Source organism: Vombatus ursinus, unplaced genomic scaffold (assembly GCF_900497805.2).
Source record: "Vombatus ursinus unplaced genomic scaffold, bare-nosed wombat genome assembly UNPS02010822.1, whole genome shotgun sequence".
In the NCBI taxonomy this organism is placed as follows: domain Eukaryota; kingdom Metazoa; phylum Chordata; class Mammalia; order Diprotodontia; family Vombatidae; genus Vombatus; species Vombatus ursinus.
Window position 1 is genome coordinate 3,711,892 of NW_020950600.1, and position 15,823 is coordinate 3,727,714.

The 15,823-nt window shown below is 47.7% G+C and overlaps 1 protein-coding gene across 2 annotated transcripts; it reads right to left on the bottom strand.

Annotated features, from left to right (window-relative positions):
- Nucleotides 1–869: 869 nt before the first annotated feature.
- Nucleotides 870–12,726, bottom strand: TNFRSF18 (TNF receptor superfamily member 18). Of its 2 annotated transcripts, XM_027855458.1 has the most exons (6): nucleotides 12,518–12,726; nucleotides 10,304–10,432; nucleotides 4,053–4,140; nucleotides 3,178–3,263; nucleotides 1,885–2,016; nucleotides 870–1,534 (listed from the first exon to the last, which is right to left on the bottom strand). In XM_027855458.1, the coding sequence occupies exons 1-6, from the start codon at nucleotides 12,696–12,698 to the stop codon at nucleotides 1,413–1,415; spliced, it is 738 nt and encodes a 245-aa protein (XP_027711259.1). In that variant the 5' UTR covers nucleotides 12,699–12,726; the 3' UTR covers nucleotides 870–1,412. The 2 variants fall into 2 exon arrangements, with proteins under 2 accessions (XP_027711259.1, XP_027711260.1); XM_027855459.1 differs by lacking the exon at nucleotides 10,304–10,432.
- Between the last annotated feature and the right edge of the window lie 3,097 nt (nucleotides 12,727–15,823).

The following is a 15,823-nucleotide window of genomic DNA, read 5'->3' on the forward strand; positions in this document are numbered from 1 at the left end:
GCTCTATGAATGAATGAATATTATTCTAAGTGAAGGAAAAGCTCAGAGGAAGGTGAGGACAGCTAAGGGATGGGTTCAGGGCCTCTTCTCCCTTGTCAAAGGGAAATTTGCCCATAATGCAGAACAGAGGAAGGGATCAGCCTGGGGGCACTCCACGAACCCACGGAGCAGCCCTGGGGAAGGGATTTCCCTCACCGGAAGGGAAGCTTATGCTGCTGAAACTGAAAAAGGAGAAACTGAACATTGAGATGACTGAACGCCTACTGATAATAACTATCTAAGCATAATAACAGCTATTCATGGTTTGCAGCATCTTTGTACATAGATCATCTCATCCAATCCTCACAATAGCCCTGCGAGGTAGGTGCTACTATCTGCATTTTACAGATGGGAAAACTAAGCCTGAAAAAGGTGAAATGACTTGCCCAGGGTCATACAACAAATGTCAGAGGTAGGATTTGAACTCAGATCTTCCGGACTATCCCGCTTAGCTGCCTAGCCACAGGTCCACAAATATTACAAATTCAACTGCTCCTCAGGCAAGTGGAATTAACTCAGCTACATGTGAAGGCCAACGAAAAGATGAATAACTGGGGCTGGATATCATTCAATTTCTTGATACAATGCCCAGACAACCTCCTCCTCACTCCCACAGTCCAATCCTCTGTGTTTTGAAGGCAAGTAGGTGGCCACCCTGGAGTCAGGGGGACCTGAGTTCAAATGTGGCCTCAGACACTTACTAGGTGTGTGACCCTGGGAAAGCCATTTAACCCTGAATGCCTCAATTTCCTCATCTGTAAAAAGAGCTGGAGAAGGAAATGCAAAGTATCTTTGCCAAGAAACGCCCCTCCCCATGGAATCACAAAGATTTGGACATGACTAATTGATTGAAAACAATAATAAAAGGGATTCTGAAAGGTAGAAGAATGTTCCAGGCATAGGAGAACAGCCTAGGCAAAGGTCCAGAGGTAGGAGAAGAAATACCAGGTCTGGGGTCCAGCCCCCTGGGGTCCTGCCCCATGTCCCCTCTGGGGAGTTGATATATTCAGTCTAAGTTGCCAGAGGGCTGGTTCTCCCCTTTCTCCTCCTTCTTTTCCTCTTCTTGAGTGCCGGGGTCTGAATGGGGTGTTGACACACCAATCCCCCCAATTCTGATGCTGCCTTTGTGAAGCTCCAGGCTTGGGCCCAGATCCAGAGTAATGGCTCAGTTTCCACTTGGCCTTTCAACCATCTCACATTCTAAGGGCTCTTAGTTGGGGTGCGCTGACCCGGGCCTCAGGCAGAACAAGCTGCAGCTTCAGGTAGGAGAGAAGACAGCACCGCGAGACAGGAAGCTGGCCTCTGTCCTTGTGTCTCTGGGGTATCCCCTTTAAAGTTCCGGACTGTGGCAGGCTTGAGTCAGGCGAACTCCTTTATGCCCACAGATGACCCATCTGGGTCTTGTCCTCTGCTGTCTTCTCCCCCCGCTCCTCCTCTGGGAAAGGGCAGTTGCAGATATCATCAGGGGGTCCAGGCCCCAGGGGCAAGGTGGCCTCTGGAGAAAAAAGGAAAGGTGAGCTCTGGGGTCACTGCTGCTGTGAGGCTTGCCCTGACCAGGGATGAACTGCGGTGGGGCACTTTACCTCCTGGAGGTCAGGTAGACCAGGATTGCAGTGGAAGGAAGAGGCCTGGAAGGATTATCCAAATTCCAGGCTTCTGGGGTTTCTAGGTAGGGTAGGGGGAGGCGCTGGCCTTTGGGGCTTCTCCCTAGGCCCACAGCCCAGCCCACAATTGAGGTGGGAATTGGGAAGGGGCTTGGTTGAAAGGCAGTATTCCTCCGCTGGAAACTTGGGGGACAGTTGAGGCACTGCCACCACCCTCCTCCACATCTCCAGTAGAACTGACCTCTGTCCTTGGTGAAGGGTTCCTTTCTCACCCACAAGATGTGGAGGACCAGCTGGATAATGACAAGCACAAAGGTAATCGTAGCTAAGCCTGTCAGGATGGCCACGGGGATGCTGTAGGAATTGGAGAGGCCTGCAGGAACAGCGATCATGAGACTCTCTAAGTTTGGGGGGGGAGGGGTGCAACAGAGATAGACACCCAAGATTGAGCGCCAACCCTCCCCTGCACCCAGATTAGGCATAAGAACTTCACTGATTTAAGGAACTCCCAGGTGAGGAAATGCTGTCTACCAGTGCAGGTCAACACCTCTGCAGTTCGGTCTTAGAGAATTAATTGACTAGGTCACCGAGAGGTTAAGCATTTGGTCCAGGGTCTCAAAGCCAGTATATATCATTGGCTGGACTTGAACCCAGGCTTTCTTGGCCCTGCCTTGGCCTTTGGTTAGCTCTTTATCTATTACATCAATAATGTTGCTAGTTCTGAACGTATCATTCTCCTATTGAAAAAAAAAAATCTCTCTACTGCCTAAGGATAAAAGCCAGCCTCTCTCAGCCTGACATTGAAAACCCTCCCCAATCTGGCTCCCTTCTACCTTTCGTTGGACTCCCCTCCACTCTCTCTAGTCCAATCAAACTGGCTTGCTGGCTCTGCCTTGGTGCTTTTGGCACTGATGGTCCCCCATGCCCAGAATGCTGGACCTCCTCACCCTGCCCCTCAATAGAATACTCAGCTCCCTTCATTGCACAGCACAGGTGATGTGGCCTCCAGAAAGCCCTCCACACCTCCCCAAGGTAGTCAGCACCCTTCTGAAGTGACTTTATAAATACTTTGTATTTATTTCTCTGTAAGCAACTGTATCTCCCCCCCATCCCCACACCCCAGCCCCAGGAGAATGTAAGCTCCTTGAGGGCAGAGCCCATTTCATTTTCTTTGTGTCTCTAGTGCCCAGCTCAGTCTCCTGGCACATAGTAGGTGCTTAAAAACTGCTGGCTGGGGCAGCTAGGTGGCACAGGGGATAGAGCACCAGCCCTGAAGTCAGGAGGACCTGAGTTCAAACGTGACCTCAGACCAAACACTTGACACTTACTAGCTGTGTGACCCTGGGCAAGTCACTTGCCTAAAAAACAAAACAACAACAACAAAAAAAAACTGCTGGTTGGATTGAGTTGCTCAAACCCAGGGGGGCCACAGGTCAGAGCACGGGCAAGACCAAAGAGGCTGCAGTCCTGATAGGTGCACATGGGTAGAGGAGCCTACGGCTGTGGGGGCAGGGAAGGGGAAGAAGAAGAATACCTGTTCCTGAAAGCGGAGCCATGCCACACAGCACGTTGTGGGTTCTGTTTCCTGGACGGACTGTGAGAAATCCCTCCCTGGCACAACTGGGTAACCCAAACACACAGAGACAGAAGACAAGTTTGCTTAGACCACGGCCTCAGTGAGACCAGGCCGGGGGTTTCTGTTCCCCATTTCCAGAGGGAAGCACTGTTTTCTACAAAGTTGCAGGGCTACCCCTCAACCTCCACCCTGGGCTGGACCCCCTCTGTCCCAGCCCCCATGCACCCTAACAAGCTGCCTATCACAAGAGGGGGAGACTGAGCGGATGTTGGGGGGTTAAACCCCAAGCCATCCCACTCCTGGAAACCCTGGTTCTGCTGATGGGTCAGGAGCTGTTAGCTAGGTGACTCCCCACCTCCTCCCCTAGGACTCCAGCTTCCTCAGCCTCTGAGCCCCCCAAGTTGGGCAGTAGCCTCAGCCAGCAGAACCTGGGCTCTGAGTTGGAACTGCCTGGAGCCCAAGTCCCCTTTTTTGAAGTCTGTACAAGAGAGGTTGGGGCAAGAGCCAGAAGGTCTCTGGTGCCCCAGCCCCCCTGCCCTGGGCTAGACAGGTCAAGTGGGTGAGTGTTGTCTCCCCCATTAGACTGGGAGCTTCTTGAGGGCAAGGACCATATTTTTGCCTTTCTGATCTTCTCAGGGCTCAGCACGGTGCCTGGCGCATAGTAGGCACTTAATAAATGCTTGCTGACTTCCAGAGGGAGTTTGCAGTGGGCTTTTAGGGGTACTCAATCGAGCCGGCTACCCTTAGCTTTTCTCGAGTGTGTGCTAGGCTTGTTCTGGACAGCCCTGAGCCATTACAACTCACAGTGCCTTCCTGAGGCACCCCCAACTTACTCAGTCCAGGGCAGACATTTGCCATCAATGCCATCCGAGTAGGTTCCATCTTCACAGTCCTTGCAAGTGAAGCCGAAAACAAACCTCCCTGGGGACAGAACCAGGAATAGATGGGTGGGAAGCACGGCAGAGCAGGGAGACATGGGGGAGTCAGAGACCCTGGAGGAGGGACACATCCCCCTTTGTCCAGGCAAGCCTGTCCAAAGGAATGGAAGATGTGCCTTTATAGCCATGACCACCATGGGGAAAGCAGGGCACAGTTAGCCATGATATAACATATATTAGGGTACATGTATGTGTGTAGGTGCGTGTAAATATGGGTCTATATGAATTGCATGTGTGTTTACATACATGTGGACGTATATGGGCACATATATGTGCATGTGTGTTTGTGTGTGTTTAATTATACGTGTATACATAAATATCTCTATCTTTTTTTATACCTATATACCAACACATCTGGTTATACTGCCCCCACCACAGCCCCCTTGCCATCTACTCACACTAGCGGGCTCTTGGCACTACCCAAAGCAGATCAGGTCCGTGATCTCTGACCTGCCCCTCCCCCTCTTGCCTGGACTACTGGACAAGCTGCCTGTTGTACTCCCTGCCTCTAAACTCTCTCCTCTCCAACCCAGCCTCCATTCAGCTGCCGAAGGGCAGGTCTGACCGAGTCATTCTCCTATTCACAAAATGTCAGTAACTCCCCATTACTTCAAAGACAAAGCACAAAACTTCTGTTGGGTATTTAAGGCCCCGACACTCTGGCTCCCACCCAGTTTTCCAGGCTTGTGATCCATGACTTCTCCTCACACACTCTACGTTCCAAGCAAACTGGCTTACTCGCTGTTTCTCATCTCCCATCTTTGCACCAGCTGTCCCTCATGCCTAAAGTGGATTCCTTTCCCATCTTTGCCTCTTAGACTATCTAGCCTCCCTCAGAGCTCAGCCCACACACCACCAGAAACCCAACTGATCCCTTTAGCTGCTAGTGACTTATCCCATCCCCTTCTCCACATGCCCTCCCCCCCCAAAATCCCACATTACATTGAATTTGCTTTGTATATATTTTGGGTTTCTTCCTACTTTTGCATCTATGTCTTTCCAGTTGGAATGTAAACTTCTTAATGTCTGGAAATGCTTTGGTTTTTGCCCTTGTATCTATCCTTGGCCCCTTAGCATAGTGCTAGTATACAGTAGGTGCTTAATAAATGCTTATTGCTGGATTGTCTCTGCCTGGCTTATACTCCTAAGGGCCCTTCGAGAACATCCTAATGCTACGAGGTCAGCTGCAAGTTAATGCTGTCTACCTTCATCCAAGCCTTCACCATTGCAGGATTCACCATTGTTTTTATTTACCTCTGAATGATTCTTTCCCATACATCCCAAAATCCAATTTGATAAACACTTACTAAGTAATTATTCCATACCAGGCACTATGCTGGATGCCAGAGATACAAAGTTAACCAACTCCTGCCCTTAAGGAACTTCCATTGTACTCAGGAGAATCACTATGTACAGATAAATGAATAAAAAATATTATCAGAATGAACAGGCGGACTTCAGAAAAACCTGGAAAGACTTGTATGATCTGATGCAGAGTGAAGTGAGCAGAACCAGGAGAACATTGTACATAATAACAGCCACGTTGTGCAATGACTAATATTGATAAACTTAACCCTTCCCAGCAATACAAGGATCTAAGACATCTCCAAAGGTCTCGTGATGGAAAATGCTGTCCACATCCAAAGAAAGAACTATGGAGTTTGAATGCAGATCGAAGCATACTATTTGCTATTTTTTTTCTTCTGTTGAGTTTTGTTTCCTCTTTCTGGTGGTTCCTGCTATTGGTTCTAATTCTTCCTTACAACATCACTATGTGAAAATACGTTCAATAGGAATGTATATGTGTAGCCTATATCAGATTGCACACCGTCTTAGGGAGGGAGGGAGGGGGAGAAAAATTTAAAACTCAAAAGCTTATGGAAGTGATTGTTGATAATTCAAAAAAAATTAATTAAAAAAATATTATCAGGAGAGAAAGAGGATTGAGAATGAACCCCATAGGAGGTGGTGTTTGAATTGGATCTTGATGGAAGCTGGGGATTCTAAGAGATAGAGGGGAGGAAAGAATGCATTTCAGGTGAGGGGGCCCAGCTAATGCAAAGGCCCAGAGATGGGAGACAGCACAATGATTTGTGAGAATAGCTACTGTGGCAGAAACAAAGACTATGTGAAAGGAAATAATGCAGAATTCTGGGAAAGGAGGAGGAAGCCAAATTGTGGAAGGATGAAAATGACAGAGTGAGGAGTCTCCACTGAAGATTTCTGAATAGAGAAGTGACATGGTCACGTCTGCTTCTTAGAAATAGTCATTTGGCAGCTGCGTGGGAGATGGGCTGGTGACAGAAATTACCCAAAGAAGGTGATTTGGAAGGTGTTTCCATAGTCTAGGAGAGAGGGGGTGAGGACAGGAACTAGGGAAGAGGCCATGTGAGCAGAAAGCAGGGGATGGATACAAAAGGTGCTGAGGAAAGAGAACCAACCCGATTTGGCAACTGATTGGCAGGAGGCTGAGCAAGGGAGAGCAAGGGACTGAAAGGAGGTGGGGCCACCAATCAGTCAATCAGTCAGTCAATGAGCATTTAATAAGTGCGCTTACTACGTGCCAGACAACAAAAGAAGGAATCTGGAGGAGGAATGGATCCAGAGCGAAATATAATGAGCGGTCCTTTGGACATATTAAGCTGGATAACTGAATTCAGTAAGCATTCATTAAGTGTCATGTGCCAGGCACTGGGAATGCAAGGACAGAAAGGAAATACGCCTCGGGAACACCCAAGTGGCTAATGATGAGGAATCCCATGGGGACACAGAAGAGAGATCAGATCAGACTGACATGGAATATTAGAATGTATAGAATATGGGATATAGAATGTTAGAATAAATCGATATAAAATACTAGACTATTTGATATACAAACTATCAGAATAGATTGTTATCAAGAATTAGAATATATGATATAGACCATTAGAATAGCTTGATATAGAATATTAGAATGTAAGATATTAAAATAGATTGATTTAGAATATAAGATATTAGAATATGTTGATATAGATTATTAAAATATATGGTATAGACTATTAGAATAACTTGATATAGAATATTAGGATATAAGATATTAGAATAGATTGATATAGAATACAAGATTAGAATAGGTTGACATAACTTATTAGAACATGTAGAACATATGATACAGGCTATTAGAATAGCTTGATATAGAATATAAGATATTACCATAGGTTGATACAGATTATTAAAATATATGATATAGACTATTAGAATAACTTGATATAGAATATTAGAATATAAGATATTAGAATATGTTGATATAGATTATTAGAATATATAGACTATATGATATAGGCCATTAGAATAGCTTGAAATAGAATATAAGATATTAGAATAGACTGATATAGATTATTAGAATACATAGAATATGTGATATAGACTATTTGAATGGATTATACACAATATTAGGATATATAGAATGTATTATAGAATATTAGGATAGATTTATGTACAACATTAAAATAAATAGAATATATGATGTCAAATATTAGCACATATATAAGAGTAGAATATATAGGATATAGAATATCAGCATAGATTGATATAGGATATTAGCATATATAGAATATAGTATATGGACTACTTTAAAAGATGAATAGACTATTATATTCTATTACAGAAGAAAATATTGATGTTAGAAAATACTGATATGGAATATTAGAATACATTGCTATATAATATATAGAATGTGCTCTAGAATATTAGAAAGTATTGATCTTCAGTGTTAAAATATATTATAAGGAATATGAGAATAGGTTGATGGAGAACATTAGAATGTAGAGAGTTCGTGACGTGGAACATTTAAATCGGTTGACATGGGAGCCATCTGCATAGAGGTGTTCCAGAGTCCCCCGGAGCTGATGAGATGGCCCCAGGGCAGCACCTCCCCCTGACCTCTCCAGCTGCTTCTGCTTGGTCCCCCAGGATGGTCTTCTTACCTCTGGTCTTGCCCCAGCCCTGCCGGCCCTCTGTGCTGTACCCACAGAACCCTCTCAACGCCCAGTTCTGACTACGTGTCTGCTCTGCTCACAGTCTTTTAGTGGCTCCCATTGCCTTGCAAATAACGCATACCTTCCTGACCTTGGCATTCAAGGCCTCCACAACCTGACTTCAACCAAACAGTCAAACCTACTCATGCTCCTCTCCCTGAACTAGTCCCGAGTTCCAGCCCCTCTGGACCACTCCCATCCCCTGTCCTTCACCAGCCTTCTCCCATCCCCATATTTTATTCTCAGCATCCTCCTGAGATGAAACAGTCTCCTTTCTCCCTCTCCCCCCACCCCCATGGTCACTCTTTTAAATCTTAACTCAGCTGCCACCTCCTCCAGGAGGTCTTCCTAGATCCCTCTCCCCACCCTCAGAAAAAAGCATGGATCTTCTTTATCTCATCCTCCCACACATAAATACTGTGCTCATACCTTATGCTTCCACCTCCCACCCCCCACCCCCCATTAGATTGTCAGCCTCTTGAGGCCAGCACCTGGGCTGTTTTCCTATCTTTGCGTCCCCAGGGCCCATCCTAGTGCCTCCAAGTCAACAATCATTTGTGAAGTCCCCGCTGTGAGATGTCCCTGTTCTTTAGGGGAGAAAACGTGTATAGTATAGTGTGGTATATTGGAAGAGCAAGCACTGAATTTAGAGTCAGGAGTCTAGCCACTTATTCCTTGCCCCTCATTCCACTTACCCTCCACTGGAGAAAGAAAACCCACCCAGACTGAGGGCTTATGGGTAAACATTGGTTGTGCATCCAGAGCAAGGGACTCGCTTCAAAGGACCTGGGTTCAAATCTTGGCTTTGCCACTTACTGGCTGTGTGACCCTGGCAAGTCTCTGGGCCTCATTTTCCTCATATGTCAAATTAAGGAGTAGGACTAGAAAACCTCACACTCTCTAGATTCCAGATAAACTGGCCCATTTGCTGTTCCCTGAACTCAGCATTCCATTTCCTGCTACTGCACCTTTGTAAAAGCTGTCCCTCCTGCCTGGATTACACTCCCTCCCTTTACTTCCACTTCTTAAATTCATTCACGTCAGGGTCTCCCTCCTGTTGGAAGCCTTAGCCAAGCCCCCAAGTTGTTCTGTCTTCTTGCCCCTCAAATTGTAGTCATGTCCCCCCACTAGAATGTGAGCCCCTTGACATCAGGCACTGTTTGCATGGTGCCTTGCACGTAGTAGGAGGTTGATAAATGTCTGTAGAATTGAATCTAAGGTCTCTTCCAGCTCTAAATCAAAGAATCTATAACCCTAAGGCTCTAAATCTATGCTCCTAAGTATAGGCAAGGTAATCTAAGGAAGAAGAGGAGGGTGACGATGGGGAGGCTGGGGAATCGAGGAAAACTTCCAAGAACTGGCTTCACCTGAGCTGAGCTTGAGAGGTAGAGACGAGGAGAGAGTGTAGACCAGAATCCAAGGATCACACACTTAGATCCAGACGGGACCTGAGAAACCACCTAGCCCAACCCCCTCATTTTACAGAGGAGGAAACTGAGGCACAGGAGTGTGTCTAAGGTAATACATCAGATGCAGGATTAGAACCCTGGCCCTGTGAATCCAGAGACAGTGCCCTTTCTATCGTACCATACTGCCTCCTTAATGGAAGATAGCATGTGCAGATACATAGACCTAGGGAATGGAGTTTTGAGTTCTGGGATGGGAGAACTTGTCTGGCATGGAGGGAATGGGACAGAGCATAATAAGAAACACAGCTAGAAAGGTTGGTTGGAGCCAGGTTGTAAAGGGCCTTTATATGACAGGCTTTCCCCATAGTAGGTGCTTAATAATTGCTCAAATATAAACTCCTTGAGGATTTCACTTTTGTCTTTGTGTCCCTAGTGCTTGGCATAGTGTTAGTATACAGCAGGTGCTTCCTAAATGCTCACAGAACACTTGGGTTAAATTGGCTTGGGTATCCATTCTTAGCTGGCTTCTTTCCAAAAGTTTTGCCCGTCACCTCTTGCCCAGCCCCAGCATCCCCTGAGCTCCCATGCGTGGGTGTGGCCAGAAGCGGCTGGCCCAGCACTCGCAAGCCACAAAGCAGAAAATGGGAGCAGAGTGGAAATGGAGCTGCATGGGACCAGAGTTGGGTCCTTGAGAGGGGCGTGGCCATGCTCTGGCGCTCACCGTGGATGAGGACCTGTTGGCCGGGGTAGCACGTATGCTTCGTGCAGCTTTTACATTCAGAATCCTCACAGAACTCTCCAGGTATGGCACAGGTGCAGACCCTCAGCTGATGAGATGGGCATGCCTTACCTGGGAACAAAAGTACGAGGTGTTAGGGAGCATCTCCAGGAGCAGGGGCAGGGCCACCTTCTTAGACCCAGGAGATCAGCAGCCTTGCAGACAGCTGTGATCCAGGTCAGAGAGAGACTCAGCAAAGTGGTAAGTCGTTGGGTCATGGGGTTGTAGATTAAGAAGCAGAAGGGACCTCCGAAGCCCAACCTCTTCATTTGACAGATGGGGAAACTGAGGCTTAGAAGGAGAAAGTGTCTTGCTTAGAGTCACATGCTGGCATCTGAGGTGAGATGTGAACCCAGGTTTTCTTGACTCCAGGTCTAACACTCTGTCCACTCTAGCATGTTGCCTCTCATGGAGTGACCTCAGAGGTCAACCAATCTAACCTGAACCTGACCAGGAATGCCTTCTACAATCCCCTCCCCGTGACTGCCAAGTGGTCATTTAGCCTCCCTGAGGGAATCCCCTAATCAATGAATCAATCAAGAAGCATTCATTGATAGCTAGCATTTTATATGGGACCTTAAGTACTTTACATATAGCAATCTCATTTATTAAATCATTTGCTTTGTGCCAGGTAAAGTACTAACCTTGGTACTTATGGAGAAGGGCAAAGATAGCCCCTGCCCTCACAAAGCTTACATTCTAAGGGGGGAAGAGAACATGTAAATAAATAGGAAATAAAAAGGCGCCTCCAACATACATTCAGAGTACGTAGAAGATAACCTTCAAGGGGAGGGCTCTAGCATCCACTACCTCTCCAGGCAACCCATTCTCCGTCTGGACAGCTCCCTACATCATCAGGTCTAAGTCTAACCCTGTGCAACTCTCTTCTCTGTTTCCCTTTCCCCCATTGCACCTGGCTCTGATCTCATGGGTCATGCTGAATAAGCTTAACCCCTCCTCAATGTGACGATCTTTCAAATATATGAACACAGCTATCATTTCCCCTCCTCCAAGCTCAATTTCCTCATTTCCAGTCCAGGTGATCCTCGTAGGCCAGCTGGAATGGTGGACAGAGGGAGAGTCTTGAAGTCAGGAGGTCCTAGGTTCAATCTTGTCTCTGACACATCTTAAACTGGCCTGTGTGACCCTAGGCAAGTCATTCACCTCTCGGTGTCCCCATGAAATGCTCTAAAACCTTAAGTTAGAGATGAGCTATCTATCTACGGTGAGTTTACCCACCCTAATGAAATGCCATTTCTAGATCTCTCCCTTCTGCCAGCACACACACATTCCTCGTGTGGTAAGATAAAAATCATCCCCAACCTGACTTTACCATCCACCCACCCGCCCACCAGCCATCTTTCCCCCTGAGCAAAGGAATGGCTTCCCCCACACACAACCCACACCCTGGGTAAATGCCACCACCTTCCCATAGTCAGAGTGGGGCCCCCCCCTTAGGGCATTGCCACACCCAGCCTGTTGATATCCAATGCAGCTGGGGCCAGTGAGCAGTCCAGGGGACCTCCAGCCCAAGCCCTGACTAAGGGCAGTGCATCCCCGACTCTGACACTCAGGAAAGGCTTCCTGTAAGAAGGGGCATTCCCTGGCATTGCCCTGACAATTCAATTCAACAAGCATATATTAAGCACCCACCACATACATGGCAGGCACCAAACAGAGTGTCAGGGAAATGAAGCCAAGAATGGAAACAGGCCCTGCCTTCCAGAGGGTTCCATTCTACTCCCAGCCCCTACTCCAATACAAGGGGCAAAACAATGAAGTCCAGGTCTAGGGTTGTGGGTGGAGGAGAACTGGACGCCAGGGCACATCTTGAGTGTGGCCAAGGAGAAAGGCCGATAGGACCTGGGAAGGTAAGAGGGCATGGGCCGAGGAGAATGGGGATAGGAAGTCCAGTGCAGCTTTGTCCCCAGACCACCTCACCCGACCCCCAGAGCCTCGACCCGTTCTCTCCTCCGAATGCCTGAAATGGAGAGATGACTCCCTCCCGACCTTCCACTATCAAGTAACAGAGTCCCTGCCCCAGGGCCCGCTTTAGCCCGGTCCGAGGGTGGGGCACACCAGGTCAGCCTCAGAGTCGCTGGCCCAGGGACTCCTCTTCCTCTTTCCCTCCCTCAACCCATCACCTTCCTCTCTTACTCGAGTTGCACAGGCTACAGCAGCGTAGGACGTTGGCCTCCTGGTGCAGGAATTCTCCTGGCCCGCAGTGGGCAGAGGTTGAGCGATCCAGCCCCGGGACCTGGTCCTCACCCTGGCCCCGACGGCAGAGGAGGAAAACACCCCACCAAGCACCCATAACCCAAGCGACTCCAGCTCCCATCGCGATCCACGCCTGCCTGACAGCTAGCGCGAGGGGCACCACCGACTGGAGGGGTATTTGAGAAGCCAGGGTCCCGCCCTCTTCTGGCCCCACCCCCTCTGAACCCGGTCCGGGCTGAGCCGGCGGGGGGCGGGGGAAGGAAGAGGGGGAGGGGCGGGAGACCTGGGACGGGGATCGTAGGGTCAAGGTCAGCAGGACACTGAGAATCCTGGAATAAATGAGTGTCCCTCTGCCCATGTTTTCTGAACAAAAATCCCTGTAAACTGCCTAGTTCTTCCACGTGAACTAGATGGGGCTCCTCCTTTTCAACACACATACAATCATACACAAACACATACATACGCACACACACCCATACACATACATACACCCGTGCGCACTCACACACACACCTATACACAAACATACATATACGAGCACGCATACACATACACACTCACACATATACACACACCACAGAGGGGAGGCCAGGAGCGCGAACCTGTCTGAACACGCAAACAGGCACTGGATTTAGATTCACCAGCATTCATTAAGTACTCTCACAGTTCCTGGCTTGGAGTCTCCTGGGGGCAGGTGAAATACATTTATGTATAAGCACCTATTTTGACGTTCAAGGCATTGGACTAGGTGCTGGAGACCCCATGCGAGGGAGCCCTCCGCTACTCTGGGAACCAGTAACGCTGACTTCCTTCCTGTTGCTGACGAGAAGACCCTCCGTCTCCAGACTCCGAGCTTTCTCTCTGGCTGTCCCTCATGCCGAGAATGTGCTCCCTCCTCATCTCTGCCTCTTGGTTTCCTTCATGTCCCAGCTAAAGTCCCATCGCCTCCAAGAAGCCTTGCCCAATTCCCCCAATGCTAGTGCCTTCCCCCGCTGCTCAGCTCCAATTTATCCTACTTCTATCTTGGTTATGCAGAGTTCTTTGTGGGGTGTCTCCCCATTAGACTGTGAGCTCCTCTGAGCGTAGGAATCGTCCTTTTGCCTTCATTTGTATCCCTTGAGCATAGTAGGTGCTTAAAAAATGTTTATTGACTGACTGGGGGTAGGAAGTCAAAACTGAGACAATTGCTATCCTCAAGGATGTTGCAGTGTACCTGGAGAAACCATCTACAAGCCGTTATTAGCCACCTACTATGTGTGAGGCCGTGTGTTAGGCATTTAATAATTTCCTTTGCCGATGGCCATATCCCAGCCCTTAACTGTGACCCTCTCCTGGTCCCTCTTCTCTTCCATCTCTACACTGAGTGACCTCAGCAGCTCTCATACGTTCAATGATCTCTCTGCGGATGATTCCCAGTCCTTACAGTCAGTCTCTCTCCTGAGCTTCAGGCCCACACAACTAGCTGCCTGATGGACATCTCCAACTGGAAGCATCTCAAATTCGTCATGTCCCAAACAAAACTCAGTCACTCCCTTGCCCTTCTCTGTAATCGCTTATTGTTGGTGGAGGGTTCTACCACCCTTCCACACCCAGACTCATATCTTTATGTCATTAACCCCACATCTTACCCATTTAGATGTCAAATCCTTGTCATTCCCATCTTTCGAATCCTCTGCATTCTCACAGTCACTCCATTGGTACAGGTGCTCATCACCTTCCACCTTGGCCTATCGAAATAGCCTTGAGTGGGGGGGGGGGGAAGTCTCCCTGCTTCAAGTCTCTCTTTGATCCATCCTCCACTCATCTACCAAAGGGATCCTCCAAAGCACTTTACTTCTAGGAGCCAACATAAGCTCATCTGGTTGATATTTAACACCGTCACAATCTGAATGTACCATAGAACACATGAAGGGGAGGAAAAAGTAGAAGGCTGGAGAGGTCAGATGGGGCCCCAGCCTCTCCTGAATGTGTCTGTTACCTGTACAAGCTGCTGTCGCTGGCTAGAGTGTAAGGTCCTTGAAAGCAGGGAATGCGAAGATTTATATCTTCACATCTCCAGTACCTAGCACTGGGTCTTCACGCAGCCGCAGCAGCAATAACAATAACAATAGAAATCATTTGTATAGCACTTTAAAGTTTACATAGAGCTTTACATATTATCTCATTTGGTCCTTATAACAACCTGAGAGCTACGTAGGTGCTATTATTCCCCTCATTTTGCAGATGAGAAGACTGAGGATAAAAGGATCTAAGTGACTTGCCCAGGGTCATAGGATTTCTAAGTGTCTCTGGCAAGAACCAAATTCCAGGCATGTAATAGACAATAAATGTTGGTTGATTGATTGATTGATTAACATTCAAGTCTTCCTGACAAATGTTTGTTGAATGAATAAAAAGTGGGACAGTACTAGACTACAGAAGACCTTGAATGCCATGTCAAGATGGAATGTCTGGGGAATTGAGTCTGAGCTGACGTGAGGGTGAGGGAGAAGAGGAGGGATACAGCTTTTAGGGAAAGGCCACGGTGCCTACAGACTTAGCATCCCAAGAGCATTTTCCCGAGACTGTAGAGGCGTATGCCTGGTCAAGTCAACTAGCATTTATTAAGCACCTACTGTGTGCCAGGCACTGTACTAAAGGGTTAAGGATAAAAAGAAACGAGGAGCTCATGGTCTAATGGGAAAGATGTGTAAAATGATCATGGAGGGGACACACACAGACAGGATAAATTGAAGGTAGTTTCAGAGAGAAGGCACCAAGATTAAGGAAGACTGGGAATAGCTCCTGCCAGAAGTTAGGACATTAGCTGAGATTTGAAGGAAGCCAGAGAAGTCAGGAGGTGGAGACAGACAGGTAGAGTCATGAGAGATAGGCAGGGAATCAGGAGATGGAGTGCTTTTTTTTTTGAGGCAATTTGGGGTTAAGTGACTTGCTCAGGGTCACACAGCTACTAAATGTCTGGGGCCAGATTTGAACTCAGGTCCTCCTGACTTCAGGGCCAATACTCTACCACTGCTCCACCTAGCTGGATGGAGTGGCTTGCAGGACAAACAATAAGGGGTTTCACTGGATCATAGAATGTGTGGAAGAGAGCAAAGTGTAAGAAGACTGGGCAGGTAGGAAGGGCTTTGAAAGCCAAATGGTGGATTTTACATTTGATCCTGGAGGAAATAGGGAAGCACTGGAGTTTACTGAGTGGGGGAGTGCCACAGTCACCTGTGCTTTAGGAAGATCAATTTGACAGCT